This window comes from Bos mutus, chromosome 8 (assembly GCF_027580195.1).
Source record: "Bos mutus isolate GX-2022 chromosome 8, NWIPB_WYAK_1.1, whole genome shotgun sequence".
NCBI classification, from domain to species: Eukaryota; Metazoa; Chordata; class Mammalia; order Artiodactyla; family Bovidae; genus Bos; species Bos mutus.
This window is the reverse complement of record NC_091624.1, coordinates 69,863,880-69,887,536: the sequence shown is the minus strand read 5'-3', so window position 1 is coordinate 69,887,536 and position 23,657 is coordinate 69,863,880. Positions and strand designations below refer to the sequence as shown.

Genomic DNA, 23,657 nt, shown 5'->3' with positions numbered 1-23,657 from the left:
GTATGTACATGGAATATCTCTAGTTATTGTCACAGCCTATAAAAACCTTGGGGCCTGGAGCCACTCTGCTCAGGGGTGGTAACTTTAGATACACATCTGTCAGCCACTAAAGAAGGCCACCGAGTGCGGTGTTCATGTGTTGGTATCTATCTGCTGCATTTATTTACTCTTTTTATCTTGTATACATCCTTTGTACTGATTGCTTGCTAGTTTGGGAATAAACAGAACCAACTTAGAACTAGGCCAGGTTGGGCTTCTTATCCATCCTGTAAATAAGAGATGCTGTATTTTTTATTTGCTCATCCATATGAAAAAGGCCTATGAGTGTGGCACTCAGTAGGTAGTGAGACACCACTTATAAGAGTGTTAAGCTGGATTGTCTCCATTTAATAAGACCCCTGACTGTGGAGGAAGGAGTGGGGAAATGGAGTGGGCACAGGAAGTTCCTGCTTCTACAGGAGATACAAACAGGTAGTGAAGTTTACTCTCCGTGATGCTTTCCCTTGCACTGAGGGTACAGCTTGGCGTAGAATTCCCTCAGTAAGCTGTGTAAGTGAAAGTTGTCGAAGGAGTTACAGGCTGAAAAGTAGGAGTAGACTGAAAACAATGGAAACTGGTCTTGGACTCCAGGAAAGTCTCCCTACTTTAGGCTACTTATTAAGGACTCAGATTCTCAGGAAATGAGAATAGTTACTAGGAAGTCTGGAGAAGGTTTTGGGGACATGTGGGATGATTCAGACCAAAGGAAAGTATGCCCAGAATTAGACAAATTTGGTACAGTCTCTTCCTAACACTGTTATTAAATAAAGAAGCCACATTGTGCCTAAACACATTATACTAGGCTACCCTACTGAACATCAGAGTTTAGCCTCAGTTCAGTTCAGTCGCTCACTTGTGTCTGACTCTTTGTGACCCCATGAATCACAGCACTCCAGGCCTCCCTGTGCATCACCAACTCCTGGAGTTCACTCAGACTCACGTCCATCAAGTCAGTGATGCCATCCAACCATCTCATCCTCTGTCATCCCCTTCTCCTCCTGCCCCCAATCCCTCCCAGCATCAGGATCTTTTCCAATGGGCCAACTCTTCGCATGAGGTGGCCAAAGTACTGGAGTTTCAGCTTCAGCATCAGTCCTTCCAAAGAACATTCAGGACTGATCTCCTTTAGGATGGACTGGTTGGATCTCCTTGCAGTCCAAGGGACTCTCAAGAGTCTTCTCCAACACCACAGTTCAAAAGCATCAGTTCTTCGGTGCTCAGCCTTCTTCACAGTCCAACTTTCACATCCATACATGACCACTGGAAAAACAATAGCCTTGACTAGATGGACCTTTGTTGGCAAAGTAATGTCTCTGCTTTTTAATATGCTATCTAGTTTGGCCATAACTTTCCTTCCAAGGAGTAAGCGTCTTTTAATTTCATGGCTGCAGTCACCATCTGCGGTGATTTTGGAGCCCCCAAAAATAAAGTCTGACACTGTTTCCACTGTTTCCCCATCTATTTGCCATGAAGTGATGGGACCAGATGCCATGATCTTAGTTTTCTGAATGTTAAGCTTTAAGCCAACTTTTTCACTCTTCTCTTTCACTTTCATCAAGAGGCTTTTTAGTTCCTCTTCACTTTCTGCCATAAGGGTGATGTCATCTGCGTATCTGAAGTTATTGATATTTCTCCCGGCAATCTTGATTCCAGCTTGTGCTTCTTCCAGCCCAGTGTTTCTCATTATGTACTCTGCATAGAAGTTAAATAAGCAGGGTGACAATATACAGCCTTAATGTACTCCTTTTCCTATTTGGAACCAGTCTGTTGTTCCATGTCCGGTTCTAACTGTTGCTTCCTGACCTGCATATAGGTTTCTCAAGAGGCAGGTCAGGTGGTCTGGTATTCCCATCTCTTTCAGAATTTTCCACAGTTTATTGTGGTCTACACAGTCAAAGGCTTTGGCATAGTCAATAAAGCAGAAATAGATGTTTTTCTGGAACTCTCTTGCTTTTTCCATGATCCAGCGGATGTTGGCAATTTGATTTCTGGTTCCTCTGCCTTTTCTAAAACCAGCTTGAACATCTGGAAGTTCATGGTTCATGTATTGCTGAAGCCTGGCTTGGAAAATTTTGAGCATTACTTTACTAGCATGTGAGATGAGTGCAATTGTGCGGTAGTTTGAGCATTTTTTGGCATTTCCTTTCTTTGGGATTGGAATGAAAACTGACCTTTTCCAGTCCTGTGGCCACCGCTGAGTTTTCCAAATTTGCTGGCATATTGAGTGCAGCACTTCACAGCATCATCTTTCAGGATTTGAAATAGCTCAACTGGAATTCCATCACCTCCACTAGCTTTGTTCACAGTGATGCTTTGTAAGGCCCACTTGACTTTGTGCTCAGAACTCTTATATTAGCCTATATAAGCTAATATAAGACAGTTGGGCAGTTGGACAGTTGGGCAGAACTGTCCAAAACAAAGCCTATTCTATAATAAAGTATTGACTATCTCATGTAATTTATTGGATGCTATACTGCAGGTGGAAAACAGACTGATCACATGGGTGCAGGAATCCCAGGTGGTGGTGTGCTGTTGCTAAGTCATGTCCGACACTTTGCGACCCATGGACTACAGCATGGCAGGCTCCTCTGTCCTTCACTATCTCCCAGAGGTTGCTTAAATTCATGTTCATTGAATTGGAGGTGCTATCTAACCATCTTGTCCTCTGCCACCGTCTTTTCCTTTGGCCTTCCATCTTTCCTAGCATCTTATACTAGGGTATAAGGGCTTTTTCCAGTGAGTCAGCTCTTCACATAAGGTGGCCAAAGTATTGGAGCTTCAGCTTTAGCAACAGTCCTTCCAATGACTATTCAGGGTTGATTTCCTTTAGGATTGACTGGTTTGATCTCCTTGCAGTCCAAGTGGCTCTCAAGAGTCTTCTCCAACAGCACAGTTAAAAAGCATAAATTCTTCAGTGCTCAGCCTTTTATATTGTCCAGCTCTCACATATGTACATGACTACTGGAAAAACCATAGCTTTGACTATATGGACCTTTGTTGGCAAAGTAATTTCTCTGCTTTTTAATATGCTGTCTAGGTTTGTCATAGCTTTCCCTCCAATAATCAAGCATCTTTTAATGTCATGGCTGAAGTGATTTTGGAGTCCATGGTGATTTTGGAGCCCAAGAAAATAAAATTTGTCACTGCTTCCACTTTTTCCTCTTCTATTTGCCATGAAGTGATGGGACTGGATGCCATGATATTGGTTTTATGAATGTTGAGTTTTAAGCCAGCTTTTTCACTCTCCTCTTTCACCTTTATCAAGAGATTCTGGGAGAACAAGATGGTGGAGGAGTAGGTGGACATGGAGAACATCTCTCTTCATGGATACATCAGGAATACACCTTCAGACACAGAAGTGCATACAGCTGAGAGAGGACAGGAGGACCTGATGAGCAGAAAGGAATACACAGAACCACGCAAAACTCAGGCCTGCGTGGAAGGGAGGCCGAGACCTCAGCACCAGCCATGCCTCCTGCCCTGGAGGCCCCACCCTGCCTTTCCTGAACTCTGAATTGGATCCTCCAGTTGGCCTCCCATCTGTCTGGCCTCAGACCAGCCTGAGCGGAGGCACACGTGGCTCGTCTCCTCATGTTTCAACCCCATCATTCCCCCTCCTCAGCTTCCTTCCTCTCGCCACTTCTGCCCTATGACAATGTGACAGTGTGCTCTGCTGCAGAAACAGATGTGCCTGACTGCACGGGCAGCTTTGATGCTGTCATGGAAAAAAACCAAGAGGGAACAAGAGGCAGAGTGCGTGCCCACCTTGGCCCTGGAACGTGAGCCAGAGGGCTGCACATGCAATAACACAGGAGAACACACCAAAACATGACACAGCCCCGCCCCTTTCAAATGACCAGAGCCTGCAGCCCAACATGGCAGACCCTTCCTTGCTCTCTGGCAGATGCAAGCATTGGTCAGGCTTGCCAAGCTTGAGTTTAAAAAAAAGAAGACCCTGGAGGGAGCTTGTTGAACCTCGGAGTCTGGTCTCAGCCCAAGAACAGAGCCCAAACAGTGGCAATTGTTCTCTCTCATATCCAGCCAAGGAGCCCTAGAGCAGAGAAGGTGGAAGATCTAAGGGGAGCCATGCTTAGGGAAGCCCCAGTTGTGCCTCTTAGGAGGAGTGGGCCTTGAGGACTTGATAACTTGTTTGAATCTCCTATTCCATATCTGTAAAATTAGCCTAATGACACCCCACGGGCTGACTGTATTAAAGGAGAAAATAAGCAAGTTAAAAAAAAGAAAAGGTTCTGTAGATCCTCTTCACTTTCTGCCATTAGAATGGTATCATCTGCATATCTGAGGCTGTTGATGTTTCTCCTGGCAATCTTGATTCCAGCTTGTGCTTTGTCTAGCCTGGCATTTCCCATGATGTACTCTGCATATAAGCTAAATAAGCAGAACAGTTTTGAATCACTCAGTTGTTTCATGTCCAGTTTTAACTGTTGCTTCTTGACCCACATACAGGTTTCTCAGGAGACAGATAATGTGGTCTGTATTCTCATCTCTTTAAGACTTTCCCACAGTTTCTGGTGATCCACACAGTCAAGACTTCAGCATAGTCAGTGAAGCAGCAGTAGATATTTTTCTGGAATTCCCTTGCTTTTTCAATGATCCAGCAGATGTTGGCATTTTGATCTCTGGTTCCTCTGCCTTTTTTAAACACAGCTTGAACATCTGGAAGTTCTCGGTTTACATACTGCTGAAGCATAGCTTGAAGAATTTTGAGCATAATCCTGCTGGCTTGTGAAATGAGCACAATTTTATGTTAGTTTGCACATTCTTTGTCATTGCCCTTCTTTGGGATTGGAATGAAAACTGACCTCTTCTAGTTCTGTGGCCATTGCTGAATTTTCCAAATTTGCTGGCATATTGAGTGCAGCACTTAACAGCATCATCTTTTAGGATATTAAATAGCTCAGCTGGAATTCTGTCATCTCCACTAGCTTTGTTCATAGTAATATTTCTGAAGGCCTACTTCACACTCCAGGATGTCTGGCTCTAGGTGAATGATCACACCATTGTGGTTATCCGGGTCATTAAGACCTTTTTTGTACAGTTCTTCTGTTCTTGCCACCTCTTCTTAATCTCTTCTACTTCTGTTAGGTCCTTATACTTTCTGTCCTTTATCGAGCCCATCTTTGCATGAAATGTTCCTTTGGTATCTCTGATTTTCTTGATGAGATCTCTAGTCTTTCCCATTCTATTGCTTTCCTCTATTTCTTTGCATTGTTCATTTAAGAAGGCTTTCTTATCTCTCTGGAACTCTGCTTTCCCTTTCTCCCTTGCCTTTTGCTTCTCTTCTTTTCTCAGCTATTTGGAAGGCCTCCTCAAACAACCGCTTTGCCTTCTTGTGTCTTTTTTTCTTTGGGATGGCTTTGGTCACTGCTTTCTGTATAGTGTTATGAACCTCTGTACATAGTTGTTCAGGCACTTTGTCTATCAGATCTAATCCCTTGAATCTATTCATCACTGCTACTACATAATCATAAGGGATTTGATTTAGGTAATACCTGAATAGCCAAGTGATTTTCCCTTTCTTCAATTTAAGCCTGAATTTTGCAATAAAGAGCTCATGATCTGAGCCATAGTCAGCTCCCAGTCTTATTTTTGCCAACTGTATGGAGCTTCTCTATCTTAGGCTACAAAGCATATAATCAGTCTGATTTTGGTCTTGACCATTTGGTGAAATCCATGTGTATAGTCATCCCTTTTGTTGTTAGAAGAAGAGTATTTGCTATGACCCTTGTGTTCTCTTGACAAAACTCTGTTATCCTTTGCACTGCTTCATTTTATAATTCAAGGCCAAACTTGCGTATTACTCCAGGTATCTCTTGACTTCCTACTTTTGCATTCCAATCCCCTATAATGAAAAAGACATCTTTTTTTAATGTTAGTTTTAGAAGATGTTGTAGTTCCTCACAGAACCGGTCAACTTCAGCCTCTTCAGCATTAGTGGATGGGGGCATAGACTTGGATTACTGTGATATTGAATGGTTTGCCTTGGAAACGAACCAAGATCATTCTGTTGTTTTTGAGATGGCACCCAAGTACTGCATTTCAGACTCTTTTATTGACTGTGAGGGCTACTCCTTTTCTTTTAAGGAATTCTTGCCCACAGTAGTAGATATAATGGTCATCTGAATGAAAGTCACCCATTCTGGTCCATTTTAGTTCAGATTCCTAAGATGTCAATGTTTACTCTTTCCATCTCTTACTTGACCACGTTCAGTTTACCTTGATTCATGAACCTAACAATCCAGGTTCCTATGCAACGTTGTTCTTTACAGTACCAGGCTTTACTTTCACCACCAGACACATCTACAGCTGAGCGTCATTTCTGCTTTGGCCCAGCCGCTTCATTCTTTCTAGAGCTAGTAGTAATTGCCCTCTTGTTCTTCCCCAGTAGCATATTGGATACTTTCTGACCGGGGGGGCAGATATGACATCTTCCAGTGTCATATCTTTTTGCCTTTTCATACTGTTCATAGGGCTCTTGGAGCAGGAATGCTAGAGTGGTTTGCCATTTCCTCCTCCAGTGACCACTTTTTGGCAGAACTCTTCACTGTGACTTATCCGTCTTGGGTGGCCCTGCACTGCAAGCTCGTAGCTTCATTGGGTTATAAAAGCCCCTTTACCACAACAAGACTGTAATCCATGCAGGGGATTCCTAGGGGGCACAGTGGTAAAGCATCCACTGCAAATGCAGGAGATGCGAGTACGATCCCTGGATTGGGAATATCCCCTGGAGTAGGAAATGCTTCCAGCATTCTTGCCTGGAAAATTCCATGGATAAAGGAGCCTGGGCAGGCTACATCCATGGGGTCACAAAGAGTCAGACACCATTAGCACGCATATATGCATGTGAGTACAGAATGGGTTTAAGGGTATCAGTGTTTACTCTCATGATCTCATGGCTATCTGGGAGCTGTGCTCACTGCTACTGCCCAGCATCATGAGAGAATCACACCATGTATTGCTAGCCTGGGAAAAGATCGGAATTTGAAATATGGTTTTTACTGAATGCATATCACCTTCACACCAACATAAAGTTGAAAAAATTTTAAGTTAAACCATCCTAAGTTGGGACTGTCTGTAGTATTTATTTATATATAAGAGCCATGCTTGAATCAGTATAATATTGAAAACTCTTAAATTGAGTTCTGTTGTTTCTCCACATAAACTAGCCTTTAAAATGCTAGGATAAATATAAATTCTCTGAAATTATTTTAATCTGATTTATTACTATCATGGTGTCCCTCTCTGGTGGATTTTACCCTTAGGGTCACACTGACTCCAGGTATTCCAGTATAATTTGGCATATGCCAAACTTACTCAAAAAGAAGGAAACTGTGGTTTTTCTATTAAAACTCAGTAAACATCTTATAACCTCATCACAGAGAGACAATTTGGAGCTAGTATCACCTTTAGGAGCCTACTTCCTCAAGAGCTATCAGGCTGAGAAAATTCTTTAGGTGCCTGGTAGGAGAGAATAATCTTGTGTTGAGATTCTTGTCAGCTCTCAAGGCCTTGCAGTCCCCAAACTTTGCCTTCTTGGAACATTCAGAGCAGCCCTGACTCTTTACAAAATTCAGTGACAGGAGCAAATATGGGTACTTGATTTTCTGAAGCAGCCTTTTGCATATCCAACTAAATTAAGGAGCATAAGCATCTGCTTTAAATGCAGAATCTCCCTTACAAAGTTAAGGGCTTGAGGGGAAAAAAAGCCAAGGTAAAGTACTTTTTAGGATCTTTTCTTTTAAACCTTTCATTTTACATTGGGGTATAGCCAGTTAACAAACAGTGTTATAATAGTTTCAGGTGAACAGCGAAGGGACTCAGCCATACACACACATGTATCGGTTCTCCCCAAACTCCCCTCCCATCCAGGCTGTCACATAACAGCAGAGCTCCATGTGACATACAGTAGGTCCTTGTTAGTTATCCATTTTTTATGTAGCAGTGTGTACATGTCCATCCCAAACTCCCTATCTCATTCCCCCTGTCCTTTTCCCCAGCAACCATAAGCTCATTCTCTTAAGTCTGTGAACCTGTTTCTGTTTTATAAGAAAGAATATTTGTATCATTTCTTTTTAGATGCTGCATATATAAGGAAAGTCATACAATATTTCTCCTGTCTTCAGTCAGTATCACACTCTGTAGGTCCATCCACGTTGCTGCAAATGGCATTATTTCATCCTTTTAAATGGCTGAGTAATATTCCATTGTATATATGTACCAGTCTTCTTTATCCATTCCTCTGTTGATGGACATTTAGGTTGCCTCCATGTCTTGTCTATTGTAAATAGTACTGTGATGAGCACTGGGGTGCTGTAGCCTTTCAGATCATGTTCCCCCCCACCCCCCACCCCATATATAGGCCCAGGAGTGGGACTGCAGAGTTATATGGTAACTCTGTAGTTTTTTAAGGAATCTTTATACTATTCTGCATAGTGACTGTACCAGTTTACATTCCCACCAACAGTGTGGGAGGGTTCCCTTCTCTCCATACCCTCTCCAGCATTTATTGTTTGTGGATTTTTTGTGTGTGTGATAGCTATCCTGGCTAGTGTGAGGTGATACCTCATTGTAGTTTTGATTTGCATTTCTGTAATAATTAGTGGTGTTGAACATCTTTTCACGTGCCTTTGGCCATTTGTATGTCTTCTTTGGAGAAATGTCTATTTAGGTCTTCTGTCCATTTTTTGAGTGCGTTGTTAATATTTTATACATTGTTGTTTATGTTATGTTGTTTATATATTTTATATAACATCACAAGCTGTTTATAAATTTTGGAGACCAGTCCCCTTGTTGGTCACATCATTTGCAAATATTTTCTCCTGATCTGTGGGTCATTTTTTCTGTTTTGTTTATTGTTTCCTTTGCTGTGCAAAAGCTTTTAAGTAGGTCCCATTTGTTTATTTTTGTTTTTATTTCCATTATTATGGGAGATGGATTGAAAAAGATATGCTACAATTTATGTCAGTGTTTTCTGCCTTTCTTTTCCTCTAGGAGTTTTGTAGTGTCTGGTCTCACATTTAGGCCTTTAATTGTAGAGTCTTTCTTTAAAAGATGATGAAAGTGTTACGAAAATAAGTATCCAGAAGGTTTTACTGAACAAGCATAAATATGACTGAGAAATAAACCTTTGGTTTTTGTCTTTTATTAGAATCCAATGTAATTGGAAGGGAAGTTTTCTGCAGTAACTTTAAAGGTAACTCTACTAATTTTTTTAAAAAGAGATACAAATTATAGAGTGGGTTTTAATGATTTTCTAGAATTATTTATAATGGCATAATAATCCCAACAAGTATCAACTCAAATATCCATTAGAAGAGCAAATATTATCTAAATTATGACACATACATACATGGGTACATCATATAGTTTTGTTTAAAAAAATATTAGTTTCAAAGTGATTCGACCATTTTGCATTCCCACCAGCAAGGCATGAGTTCCAGTTGCTTCATATCCTTGTCAGCACTTCCCATTGTCAATTTTTAAAAATCTTAGCCATTCTAGTGGGTGTGTAGTGGTATTTCATTGTAATTTTATTTTGCTTTTCTTTGACGATGATGAGTATTGAGCATCTTTTCATGTGCTTATTGACCATTCATATATTTCTTTTGTGAAGTGTCTTCAAATCTTTTGCCTCCTTTTTTTTTTTTTTTTTAATTTTTTACTGAGTTTTAAGAGATCTTTATATGTATTCTGGGAACAAGTTCTTTTTCAGTTACCTGCTTGAAAGTATTTTCTTCTACTCTATGGGTTGCCTTGTCATTTTCTTAACTGTGTTTTTTAAAGAGCAACAGTTTTTAATTTTAAAGAAATCCATTTCATCAATATTTTATGGTTCATGCTTTTTGTGCCCTGTTTTAGAAATCTTTGTCTAACACAAGATCACAGATTTCCTTCAAATTTTTCTTTTAGAAACATAATATTTTAAGTTTAAAATTTCAGTTCCATTTAGATTCATTCTGAGTTAATTTCTGTGTATGATATGAAGGGTTTGAAGTTTTTTTTCTCATACAGATAACCAGTTGCTATTATTTTTGTAAAGTTAAATTCTCACCACCTAACCCAGTTTCATTCCTCAGCACTCAACTAAGAGGACTGAAAACATATCCACACAAAAATTTGTACAGCCGTGTTTATAGTCAGCTTGTCAAGAAGTGTAAACAGCTCAAATTGCCCATCAGTTAGTGAACGGATAAATTGTGGGATAATCATATTATGGAATAGTACTCAGCAATAAAAAGTCATAGGCTATATATGCAACACGAATAATCTCAATGATACAGGACTTGAAAGCAGTCAGACACAAAGGCTGCATGATGTGTTCCATTAGACGACATTCTAATAGAGGCAACGTGACAGTGACGGCGCAGATCGATGACTGCCCTGAGGCTGGCAGTCAGGGTAAGAAACTGGCTGGAAACGGGCGTGAGAAAACCGTTCAGGGCACAGACAATGTCTGTCATGACGAGCTGTCTACATTACTGGATGTAATTGCCAAAACTCTGTTTGTAAAATGGGAAAGTGTTATTGTGTGTATATCTTAATAAATCTATGAACAGGAGAAAATGGAAAAGGAAGTAAGTGAAATTTTTTAAGAGAGACTCTTCCTGGAGAATTGATACTTTTAGCATTCTGTAATGACCTTCTATAAAAATAACACCTGAGATGCACAATTCATTGAGCAGTATGACCCTGTTATTGTACAGGAGACTTATTTTTTTCTTTAAAGTATTTTATATTGGGGTATAACTGATTAATAATGTTGTGACAGTTTTAGGTGAACAGCAAAGTGATTCAGTCATGCATGGATCATTCTTATTGCATGCATACTAAGTCGCTTCAATTAATGTCTGACTTTGCGACCCCATAGCCTGGAGCCCTCCAGATTCTTCTGTCCATGGGATTCTCCAGGCAAGAATACTGGAGTGGGTTGCCATGTCCTTTTCCAGGGGCTCTTCCCAACGCAGGGATTGAACCATTGTCTCAAGTCTCCTGCACTGGCAGGCAGGTTCTTTACCATTAACGCCGCCTGGGAGGCCCAGAAGGAGGGAAGGTCCTTGCCATAGGAGGGTCAGTCATTGAGAAATCCCTGATTTTCAAAGGAGAAACAGCCAACAAGTTTTAGAACAGGGTTGTTATATATTCAGCTAAGACCTTGGCTGTGCTTACATACCAGATGCCCCCACTCATCTCTCCCAGATTCTGAATAAAAATCCTAAACCTGCCCTGGTCCATCCTGTAGAGACAGGCTGTGTGCTATGCAGAATCAACAAATGAACAATGTGGGAAATCACTCCAAAAATAAAAAGCCTTGCACACAGCTTGAGGAGGACCCAAGACGTGGGGGAAAGGGGAGAGGGCTGACTCGAGACAGTGGTGTTTAATTTACGAAAGGACAGAGGCCCAGCTACCCTCAGGACTGCTGCAGGGCAGGAGCTGGCACTAGAGCAACCTGCGTTCCTCTACAGACTTACTGATGTAGTGGTGGGGTCTCGGCGCAGAGGAACTGTTCTGCGGTCCTACGATTGGGTGGCCATGATTTAGTGAGCCCCTGGAGCTGTGACCTTCACAAGTGCTTCTCAGATTGGTTCCCCCAGCCCTTAGGAGAGACAAGAAGGTACTGGAATTGGGTATTGTTATTCTTCCATGTTGGCAAAATAGTTTGCTAAGGGTGGGCCTTGTTAAGAAGATATATTTACATATGGCTACTTTTCTACTCTATCTGCTCAAAAAGTGAGGACTTTTTTTCTCCTGTCGTTACTGAGAAGCTGCTAGGGTTCCAGGAGGTAAATCTCATGAAAGTGTGGGAACCCTCCTAAGACTGGGCACCCCTGCCATTTTTAACTCTCAAACTTGTCCAACTGAGGCCTCCAGCAATTTGTTAATTATAGATTAGGTTTTCCTGTCCTGGTACTGGGGCTTCCCAGGTGGCTCAGGGGTAAAGAATCCGCCTGCCAGTGCAGGAGGCATGGGTTCAATCCCCGGTTGGGAAGATCCCCTGGAGAAGAAAATGGCAACCCACTCCAGTAGCCTTGCCTGGAAAATCATATGGACAGAGGAGCCTAGCAGGCAGCAGTCCATGGGGTCACAAAAGAGTTGGACAGGACTTAGCGACTAAAAACCAAAAGCCTGGTTCTGGTTACCTGCTGCTGGCCTTCTGCTCCTCCAGGAGGTTGTGATTCTCTGTATCTGCTTGTCTGTCTCTTCAGCTCGAGGGGCAGCAGTTTGCCCTGAACAAACTTCAGTTCTCTGGTGGATCTAAGAAGAGCTGTTGATTTCAGTTTGCTCAGCTATTTTCTTATTGTGTTAAAGGGATAGCTGCCTTCCAGGCTCCTTAAATGCTAGACAAGATTCTGAAGTTTTAAACACTTCTCTCTGAGTGGTAACAGTATCAGTGTTCTGTGTTTTTTTCTGGTACTTTCTGTACCTTTGTACTTTTCTTACTTTCCACATTTTCTACAATGTGCATATATTTATTTTATTAGAAAAAAGGAAAATAAGTGTTCTCAGAAAAAGTTTTAAGTGAATTTGATCCCTGTTGATGTGGAGGAAAATAAGGCAAGTTGCAGAGAATAGTACTGTACTTAAGAAACAAACTGAACATTCAACCCCAGCACAGCTTACTATCTATATTAACATGACTTTACAATTCCGTTGTCATCATTAGCATAATTGAAGTTTTTCAGGAAAACCTTGCCCTGGCAAATAATTATTGTCTATTACATGAGCTTCCTATAAGACACGTCAGCTCTTCAGGAGAAAGCAACATAGTTAATGGATAGCTATGCCCTAAGACTCTTAGATTGCCCCCTCAAAATCCTTACCTTACTCCTTCCACAGTCCTAAACTGTGTATCACAGTTTTTACCCAGTCTTAACCAAAATCAGATTTCAAGAAAATCCAACCTTGACTTTCCTTCTCAAACTACCAAAGCTCAATTAAGGCAGTGGGTTCCCTTACCACAGTAAGCAGTGAGTTCCACTTCATCTTATTACTAGGTTACACTGGTGATAGCTGGGGAGCTGGCCTTTGACGGTGTATGTTTCTCTGTGTGTGTGTTTTAATGTGAGGAAGAACAGGCAGAAGTAATCACATCAAGCTATTAAAGCTGATTGCCTGGTAGGGGTGAATTCCAAATTAATTTTCTTTGTATTTCACTCGTTGTGGTGGACGTATGTCCATTTTATCATCTTGGAGGAGAAATTTAAAGGTTTAACAAGACAATTTAAAATGCGTATTTTTCTGGTGGGGCACTATGAGTCCAGTCTCTCTAAGGTTTATAGTCTCACAGTAAGCATTGCTTCACAGCAGTTATTGAGTTCACAAAGAGGCCTCTGTTGAATGGATAAATAACAAAGTCCTACTATACAGCACATGGAACTATATTCAAAATCCTATGATGAACCATAATGAAAAATATGAAAAAGCGTGTGTATATATGTGTATGAATGAATCACTTTGCTGTACAGTAGAAACTAGTACAACATTGTAAATCAACTACACTTCAATAAAATATGCTTTGAAAAATGACAGAGGCCTCTTTCTAGTATATATATATTTTTAAAAAGAAACCAATGTTTATAAACAGGAATGCTGGTTTTTCCATAGTCTTGACTTAGTTGTCTTGCTTTCTTCAACTTGGAAAACCCCTTTGGAAAATTCTTACTGAAAATGATGCAGAATACAGATACTGTTTTGCATAAAGGGCTTAGTCACTAGGAACATGTCAACTCCACCCTCTGTTAATAAGCTCAGTGTCCTAAACCACACCAGTGATGAGTAGAGCTCACCTGGGCACAGATCTAGCAGTTCTAGACAAACCAGTCGTCGGTTCTTGCCCTGCGCTGCTTCATGTTTGATGACCTCTCCCCAAGTATAACAGAGACTGAAACCCTGCGATTCATGTACTGTATGACAGAATGTGTGAATAAGGACAGAAATGTTACTTTATCTGGTTTGATGTGGCTCTTATTTAGCAAATTTTAAGCAGAGGAATAGACTAGGCCATTCCTCCAGCGTATCTGTAGAGTGAGATTGACTCTTACTATAATATTCTCATGGGAACTACATTTATTCGTAAGGGGAGAATATGTCTCCAGCTTTCTGCTAAGAAGACCAAAAATATTTCCCCCAAGTATTATAGTTTATCAGTCTGAATGAGGTTCAAGTTAAGCACAATTGAAGCTTGCATCCTGGTAACCTATATGACAGAAAAGCTGTGTCAGAAAGAGAAAAAATATTCAGACTTTTCAGTTATTCCCATTTATATTGGTTTTACCAGAATGATGATTGTGTGATGGATGTACATGCCTGTACCAGTGATCTAAATCAGGATCAGCACCACTGTGGCCTCATACTGTTCCCCAAGGATGAAATAATGGGGATTAAGAATCTGATAGCTTTAGCAGTGGTCCTTTGATTTGAGCATGACCAGAATCACCTGGAGGGCCCTAGTGCCATCCACGTCAGCGGGATCTCAGGGGCCTTTAGGATCCAATGGCAGCTGGGTGTAAAGGACAAGGTATTAACCCTTGTGGAGTGGCTTGTCACCAAGAGAAAGAACCAAGGTAGTGGAGGAGCCGAGCCAAGAAAACCAGATAGAGGAAAGTTCCATTCTCAGTCATGGAAACCAAACACCTAAGCCAGGACTCATTTGTAAGCCTGGTAATATCAGCAACTGCCAAACAAAGGGGTACCTGGAGCTTATCAGTAAGATCAGTTCCAGGCTTCACTCACTGGGGAGTTAGGGAAGCTGCAAGGAAGATGGGTTTTGGAGGCAAACAAATCTTAACTTTCAAATTATGCTTTGGGGCACTGGCCATAGCTTCAGTCTCTCCTTTGCATCATCCTTATTTATAGAAAGGGAATAAGAACTATGCCTTCTTCCCAGGGTTCTTGTAATTAAATAATTCTAGTAAAAGATCAAGTACATTGCCTGATACTCTTAGCTTCCTTCTTCTGTTCCTGGAAAACTTTTGCTTTTGGAAAGAACAAAGCCTACCCCTGGGCTCAGCTACTGGAAACAGACAAGGTGGATGCTGTGACCAGGTTAAAAATAGGCGGATGTGCAGATGCCTCTTAGTCATGCATGATCACGTTCCCTGCCAGCTCACTAGTGTTCTAAGAGCCACCTTCTGCCTTTCCTTTCTACTTTAGCCAGGGAGAACAACACAGCAAGACAGCAGGAGAGAAATCAGAGAACATCCTTCACCCATAGACGTCCTAAACCATAAAGACAATGGTTTGGATGGCTTTAGAACAGTAGTGCCTTTAATAGCAAATCATCTCAATAAGAAAAACTAATGTGGTTTATTCTTTCCTGGGAGTCTGCAGTCCTACCGTCGTCAGCAAACTAAACAAGCCAAGAAGGGAAACCAACACATTCTGCAATGCTTAGACTAACTGGAAATTCAGACCTGAGTGGACATTTAGAAAGACAGGAATTTCGCAGGAGGATTGCGTTTTGTGTGGGTCAAATTTCCCTCAAGATTCAAAGAAAGATGCATTAGCAGTTCCTCATATTATGAAAGTAAGAATCCCATAGTTCTCCTTAGACATTTCTAAGAAATGAAGTTTCCACCAACTAATGCGTTAGAGACAAGCGAAAATGCTTCCATTCTGGTCCTTGTCATTGGTTAAGAATCAAGTGGGTGGGGGTGGGATGGGATAGAGTAGTCATTAATGAACCCTAGTAGAAAGGTATATGGGCTGTTCATTGAACCAGTCTTTGAAAATGAGCAATTTTCTGATCTTTCTAAATTGATATGAATATAGATTTACTAAATACCAAGGTATAAATCTATATTACCATAGATAGGCATACTTCATTTTACTGCGCTTTGCCTTATTGTGCTTTGTAGATACTGTGTTTTTCGCAAATTGAAGGTTTGTGGGGACCCCCGCCTCCAGCAAGTCTGTTAGTACTACTTTCCAGTAGCGTTTGCTTGCTTCATGCTTCTGTGTCACGTGTTAGTGGTTCTGATGCTTTCTCATTATTATACGTGTTGTGGTGATCTGTGATCTGATTATTACTACCATGACTCGCTGAAGCCTCAGATGATGGTTAGAAGGTATGTATGTTATTTTTTAGACATAATGCTATTGCACACTCAATGCTGTTATACACTTAAGACTATAGTGCAAACTGAACTTTACATGCAATGGGAAGCCAAAAACTCGTGGGACTCACTCTATTGTGCTGTTCACTGTGTTGATCTAGAACTGGACCTGCAGTATATCTGAGGTGTACCTGTGGATTTTCTGGTAAGTAAATAGAAGTTAAACCACTAGAAAAGGTTGAGCAGGGGCTTAGTGTGACTCAGTCCATGGCATCATCAGTCCTGTTATGTAAGTTTAAAGTCACACAAGCAATAAACTCTGCTCCCTTGCAACACACCGGTTCATTCTAGGGGATACTCTTAGTCTTGAAGAATTCTTTTTCCTACCATCTGCACTGTAGAAAGAGCTTGCCTGGCCCTCTGCAGGAGACGCTTACTCAGGCACCAGGGTTTTAATCTCCCAGAACTCAAAAACCAGAGGCAGTGTTTGTTGAGCTCAGTTATATCTTTATTAGGAAAGCACCAACACCACATTCTTGGAAATTACTGGAATTTTATTTGCCTCAGGCTTATGACTTGCAACCAAAGACATTGTGCAAAGAAAGCAAAGATTAAGTACACTTTAGGGAGAAGGAGACGATACACGTTGGTAACATAGGAGATAAGGTTGACAAAAGAAGCCATCCATTACACTATATAGATTGCAATATTCAATAGCGATTTCAACAAAACTTTTTTTTAAATCAAGAGCGAAAAAATTAAGCAATGTTTACAGTAGACATAAATCTTATACAATTCAAAAAGCATTTTTTTTTTCAGATCATAGAGCATAAAATGGAAAAATGTCTATGTAGGTGAAGTCTAACTACTGTACATTTATCACCTATTAAAGTTGCTTATATGTACCACAGTGTAAAAAAAAACAATACCAAACAAATAAAAACCTTGAAAATTGCCTGATGAAAAATAAAATAACCAGTGGCTTTTAATGGCTTCTCCTGGTTATCAGTGCTACAAAAAGACAAAAATCTTCTCATTTGAACAGGTGATAAAACCAGGCACAATCAAACTGTTACCAAATTAGACCCACCCATAGAAATATACCATCCACCCACATTTTTTCCATCAAAAGCTTTTTTGTTTGTTTTAATCTTTGAGGCCCATTTGGTCATAATATGTTACAAAGGTTTGTGTATGCGTGTGTGTTTTTTTACACCATGATATCATATGTTTGTCTGGCACTATTCTAAAGCTAGTTTATAGATGATAATGATATAGAAACGACCCAGTGCCCATAAGAGAAATGAACTCACTGGGTAGAGACGAGAGAGGGGAAGAAGGAGTTCCATTCTACCAAGAAAAAAATGTCCGTAGTGATCACTCATCATCAGTCCCACTGGCTTCAGATTGTTCCTAAAAGTAAATGTAGGACAGAAAGACAATAAGCCATGGAGAGGCAATGTGGAAAAGAAATGACATTGTGGAAACAGTTAACCCTGCTAGTAAAGAGGCATCAACAGGCTCTGTGCTGAAAAGGGGAGCTCCTACTTGGAAACCCCAAAGCAGTGCCAGCCGTCTGTGGCAGAGCTGTGCTCTCTTGCAGTTGGGTATGAAAAGTTCACGGCCTATGGTTTCTTTATGGCTCTGCTGGATCTTTGTTGCTGTGCGAGGGCTTTCTCTAGCTGCGGCTCTAGAGTGCGGGCCCAGCACGTGGGCTTACCTGGACCATGGCATGTAGAGTCCTCCCGGAGCAGGGACTGAATCTGTGTCTCCTGCATTGGCAGGCAGACTCCCAACCGCTGGACCACCGGGGAAGCTCATGGCTAGTGGTTTCTATTTTGAGCACTATTGTTAGAAAATCCATGGGCTTCCCAGGTGGTGCAGTGGTAAAGAATCCACCTACCACTGCAAGAGATGTGGGTTCAGTCACTGGGTCAGGATGATCTCTTGGAGGAGGGAGTGGCAACCCGCTGCAGTATTCTTGCCTGGAAAATCCCATGGAGAGCAGGCTACAGTCCATGGGGTTGCAAAGAGTCAGATATGACTGAGCATGCACACATTGGCAAGGGAGAATAAAGTACTGTGCCTTTGATTTTAGGATTTTAAATGTATTTGAAAATGCTTGTGTCAAGAGTTCAGGCTGGGTGGGGTGGGATAAGAATGCTAAACTTTTCTCAACAGACCTCAATGGCAAATATGTTGAAGGAAAATCAAACTAGCATACATTTGAACATGGAAAATTAACTTTCCAGAAAGCAAAAGAAGGGGATTGCTGGTAGGGAACTTGGAAGTCCTCTGGAAAGTGAATGAAATGGAGAGCCCTTCAGAAGGCACTGTATTAGAAGCTACCTGGGCTGCCCACAGAGTCAAGGGCAGCACCCCAGACTGAGCTATCCTCTTTGGGTCTGAAATCAGCCTCTGCTGTTTACTTACATGACCTGCAGTAAAACACACATAACATAGATAAGCACTGATTTCTGTAGTAAGGTGAGATTGACATGTATCTTAGGATTATTATAAGCATTAAGTATGGTACCATATGAGATGGTCCTTATGTCAGGACCTGGCTCCATCAATGCACCCTGAATTTTTCAAATTTTAAAAATAACACCTCTAGGTATGTAAAATTCATCTGAGTTCTTTGTATGGCACCTGAAGTAGCAACTCAGATCCAAAACTCTGACATCCTATCACTTTTTCTCAGCCTCTCATGTAATGGTTATTTCCTCCGTATACCACTATATACTAGGTATGCTGGGTGGTATGGCTATAAAATATTAACTGGCCATGCAGAAAACTCCATTTGTAAGTAGGCACTGGGAAGATAAAGGGAAAGAGGGAACTTGATTTAGCAGTTTTTCATTTTTGAAGACAATAAACAAAGCCCCAAATTCTTTGTTATAAATGACGCAGCTCAGTTCACAACCCTCAATAATGAAATCTCACCAAATCTTTACATTTTCAATTCTGAGTAATAAAGCATAGAGGGTGGAAGGGGCATGGGCGTACGAGAGGGAAACAGAAGTGGGGAGGGCTTCCCAACTTCAGCGAAGACAGCCGTACTTACATTTTCATCTTGCTCTTCATCGCTGTCAAAATCGCTCACCACGGGCTTGGCTTTTCCTCGGTTTGGCCTTTTCTTGCCTTTTCCTTTGTCCCGGCCTTTCTCATCCTTTTTATTGAGCTTGATTTTCACCTTAACAGATTTCGCTACAATGAAACCAAACGGACAGCAATGAGGAATCACAGGGGAATCTTTTCACAAGTAGTAAAATGATCCCAGCCTACAGATGACAGACTGCCCAGAATGTCCTTGACTCATGCCTGTTCTCCAGTGGCTGATCCAATTATAGTTAGCACTCTTTCACTTGCAAATGTGTCTTGGTTTGCATGATAAGTTACATAGTCACCCTAAACATGCAACTAGACGGAATGGGGTCCCAGAGGGAAGCTGCGCTGGGTCATTTTCCAGGTCTCTTGATGCCTGAACAGGGATCTTCCTAATAACCAGGATGGTAAAAGCTGCCTTACTGACTGCATGGAGGGGTATGGGCATTTTTTAAAAGAGAACTTTGACATTAAAAAATGTACGTAAGTGTAAAAGGGTTTTTTAAAAAAAAACAATGATTTTACTGTTTAAATAACTCCATTTGACTTAAAAAGTTAACAGCACAGCAAGGTACAAAATGGAAAGTAAAAACAAACAAATGAATTTGAAAGCTTTTTTCTCTCTTCTCTAGTCTCTCTTCCTACTGTTTTCTTTCTGGTGATTATTTCCAGAAAAAGTAGTATACATCCCTATTTGCAAATATATTCATCCCTGTGTGTGTGTATGAATCTCTATAGATGACATAAAATTCCATATAATTTTGTATACAGAGAATATAAAGAATACAAGTATACACACATACAGAAAGATGGCACCCATTTCCACTTTCACAGAACTGTTCTGAGGATAGAAATAAAAACATTTGGAAGAAAGAGGTCAAAGTATTATACCACAATTACAGGTATACATCCCAAGGTACACAGAAAATCTGTCCTCCAGCATTGTTCTGGGACAGGTGTCCCTAGAACAGCATTTTCAGGAATGGATGATGAGGTGACTGAGAATGAATGTCTCTCATTCAAACTCCTTTTGTTGGAATATCATGTCTGGTGGTGTCTTGAGACCCTAGAAATAGATAATTGTCATGGAGGCAATCAGCTCTGGAGGGAATCTCAGAGATGAGAACTTTTCAGACTCCTATGAAGGGGGAGAGACCCACTGAACATTTCCAGAGATTAAGTCTTCCATGGACATGTAGGCTGACAAAAAGGATGAGACACAGCTGTTCTGAAGGGTAGGGACAACATATGCCCTCCCCCCATCCCAAATAGGGCAGAAGCTGGCAAATCCTAGTGCACAAAACAGTATTTCTAGTCCAGGCTTCTTCCATCTACCATACCCACATGTCTGCTGCTTAATGAGCTATAAGGCAGGGACACGTTGCTTTGGGTAGAGTCATTTAGGACAAGAAGAAGAGACTGGGCATGAGAAGGTCTGCCTATTAATGGAAATGTGTGTAAGATGTGAAGGCCTTTAATTTAAAAAGTAATTTGGAAAGAAAAAGTGTACTACCTTTCCCTATACAGGCGTAGTTCTTCCTGACACAGGAGTACAGGAAATCCATGAAAGTCAGGAAAAGGCAGAAGATGGGCAGCAAAGGCGAGAAAGTACATGCTCAAGAACACAATCTAAATACTTACAGGAGTGGTGGGCACTGGAAAGCCATCAGGGTCGTGAGTCAGTGGATTGTGTTCCTCCACAAAACCCACCTAAAAGGCTGCCACAGGCTACTAGGCTAACAAACTGGCCCTTTAAGCAGACGGGCCCTTTAAACAGCATTCTAAGGCTCTACGCTACCACCACATAGACCTGTGACAAGTTCTAATTAACCAGGGTGGTAGGCAGAATGATGATGCCTCCCAGAGATGTCCCTGTCCTAATCCTCAGACCCTGTCAATACATTCACTTTGCACTGCAGCAGGGAGCATACCGTAATCCCTTGGGATGGGGAGATTATCCTAGACCAACCAGGTAGGCTCAGTCTAATCACAGGTCCTTCAAAGTGGAAGAAGAGGAGCTCCCGGTTCAAGATGATGACACAGGAAGAGGCTGAACTCGCCTCCTCCCACAGACACACTGAATGTAAGCTACAAATGGGACAACTGCCTCTGAAAAAGATGCAGAAACTGGCCGAGGGACACCTCCACACCGGGCAAATGAGGCAGGTAAGAGGAGCGAAGAGGCTGAGACATAATCTCACAGCAAACCCGACCCCTGGTGCAGTGACCCACAGCTGGTCCAGATCCAGGGATTCCTAAATAAGGGAAAACCCAAAGAGACGCCCACTGACACATACTGTAATTAGAATGTCAAAACTTAAAAAACCTTAACAGCAGCAAAAATAACTTAGGCACAAGGGAACCCCTGAGAAGACTAGCAGTAGATTAAGCAGAACTGGGTAATAACCTATGTGGGGAAAGAATCTGAAAAAGAATGGATGCACGTCTGTGTACAACTGAATCACTTTTCCGTGCAGCTGAAGCTAGCACAGCACTGCAAGTCAACTATACTGCAATATGAAATAAAGTGTTTTAAAAATGGACATTTGTGACAGCATGGATGCACCACGAGGGCAATATGCTAAATGAAATAAATCAGCAAAAGATACTGTACAATTTCACTTATATGTGAGATTAAAAACTAAACAGATATGGTGGTCGCAGAGATGGGGTGGGAAATGGGTGAAGGGAATCAAAAGGTATACCTCTCCAGTTATAAATAAGTCATGGGGTTTAAGGTAAGCAGGGTGAGTACAATGAATATTGTACTGCATATCTGAAATGTGCTAAGAGTACATCTTCAAAGTTCCTGTCACGAAAAAAAAAATTTTTTTCTAATTATGTGGTGATGGATGTCAAGGAGATTTACTGTGATCATTTCAAAATATACACAAATATGGCATCATTATGCTGTATATTTGAACCTAATATATACGTTATACCTCAACAACAAAAAGACTGTGGATGAAGAGGAGGCAGAAGAGAGGGTCAAAGAGATGCAACACGAGGAGGAGACACGAGATGGATTCTCCCCTGGAACCCCCACAAAGGAACGCAGGCTGCTAACACCTCGATTTTGGCCCAGAGAGACCCCCAGCAAACTTGTGACCTACAGAAGTGAGACAGTAAGTGTAAGTTGTACTGAGGCTTGTTTGCGGTCATTTGTTAGAGTTGCCATAGAAAGTTAATACACTAAGTCTCAGGAGAGGTTAGGGAAAAAGTCAACTGATAGCTGGGATACGAAGGGAGCTATTTGAAAACAGATTAGCAATCTCGCTCTAAAATTTGGAACTGTTTAGCTAGAAAAAATTATGTCGACTTACTCATCAAACACTAGGATATAAAAACTAGGGAGTAACCAGACGAAACCGAAAAAGGTGAAACTAGTACTTAAGGGGCAGAATCACTAAAGAGAATAATCCCGAGAGCAGATGCGGGTGTGGGGAAACACTTAAGTGCTCTGCTAACAAAGATGTCAGCTCCATTCTCTGTGGCAATACGTAGGCATCAGATGTGTTTTTAAAATGTGTGCGGTGATTTATGGGTAAGAATGTTCAGACAGCATTATTCAGAGTGAGATTACTCCCTGTTGGTACATTCATTAATGGGTGTTCGTATATATGGCTGTATAAAAACCTCTTTGCTGTGGGAAAATGTTCCTAATAGAAAAACCATGCTACAAAACAGTGTGTGATTCTTCTATAAATATTTGTGTGTAGAAAAAAACTGGAAGGCAACTGGAGTTAAATGTATATCGGGTGATGGAATTTTACCAATTTTCTTTTCTTAAAAATATTTTCCAAGTTGTCTGTACTAAGCATGTATCTAATAAAAAAATTTTAAAGCATACCTATACTGTTTTATCTAGAAGACTGTAATTACTTTGAGAGGAAGTATGGGGTGAAAACATAATTAGGTAAGAAGAAATTTTAGATGTTTTCAAGGCAGCCTTAACCTTTGAAATAATATGGTTACCCATCCAGGCTGGCACTAGATTAAGACTAGGGAGATTCTTGCCTTGGGTGAAAAACTTGAGAGGGCTCCAAGATTCAGTAACCAAGATAAATACCAGTCGATGTGATGTTTTAAAAGCTCAAAATTCATGGCCAAAAAAACCCCATGATGAATAAAATATCAAAACTTAGAAGACAGGATCAGTATCTGATCCACGAAGGACAAAATGCACCACAGTCTGAGTGTCAAGGTGGTGATTCTCAAAGTGCAGTGCTGGATGCACCCCCTGAGCACCCAGTGGAGACACGAGCCTCCCAGACCCCACCGCAGGCAACCGAGTCAGAAACTCAGGGGTGGAGCCCAGCAGCCACCGAGTTTAGAGACCCACTGTGCTGGGTAACAGCAAGGTGGTATTAGCAGCCGCGCTGGTAGAAAACATCTATTACACTGATTTCCAAAGGCAACATTCAGTGTGTGCTG

The 23,657-nt window shown here is 41.3% G+C and overlaps 1 protein-coding gene across 5 annotated transcripts in view; it reads right to left on the bottom strand.

The window, feature by feature from the left end:
* Positions 1 to 16,648: 16,648 nt before the first annotated feature.
* SMARCA2 (SWI/SNF related BAF chromatin remodeling complex subunit ATPase 2) overlaps positions 16,649 to 23,657 on the bottom strand; it is a 180,041-nt gene continuing 173,032 nt past the window's right edge. For all 5 annotated transcript variants that reach the window (XM_070375823.1, XM_070375824.1, XM_070375822.1 and 2 more), the window contains 2 exons: positions 19,183 to 19,325; positions 16,649 to 17,528 (listed from right to left, as the gene is read on the bottom strand). In XM_070375823.1, coding sequence (XP_070231924.1) covers positions 17,493 to 17,528; positions 19,183 to 19,325 — 179 coding nt within the window. In that variant the 3' untranslated portion in view covers positions 16,649 to 17,492. The remainder of the gene's footprint in view (positions 17,529 to 19,182; positions 19,326 to 23,657) is intronic.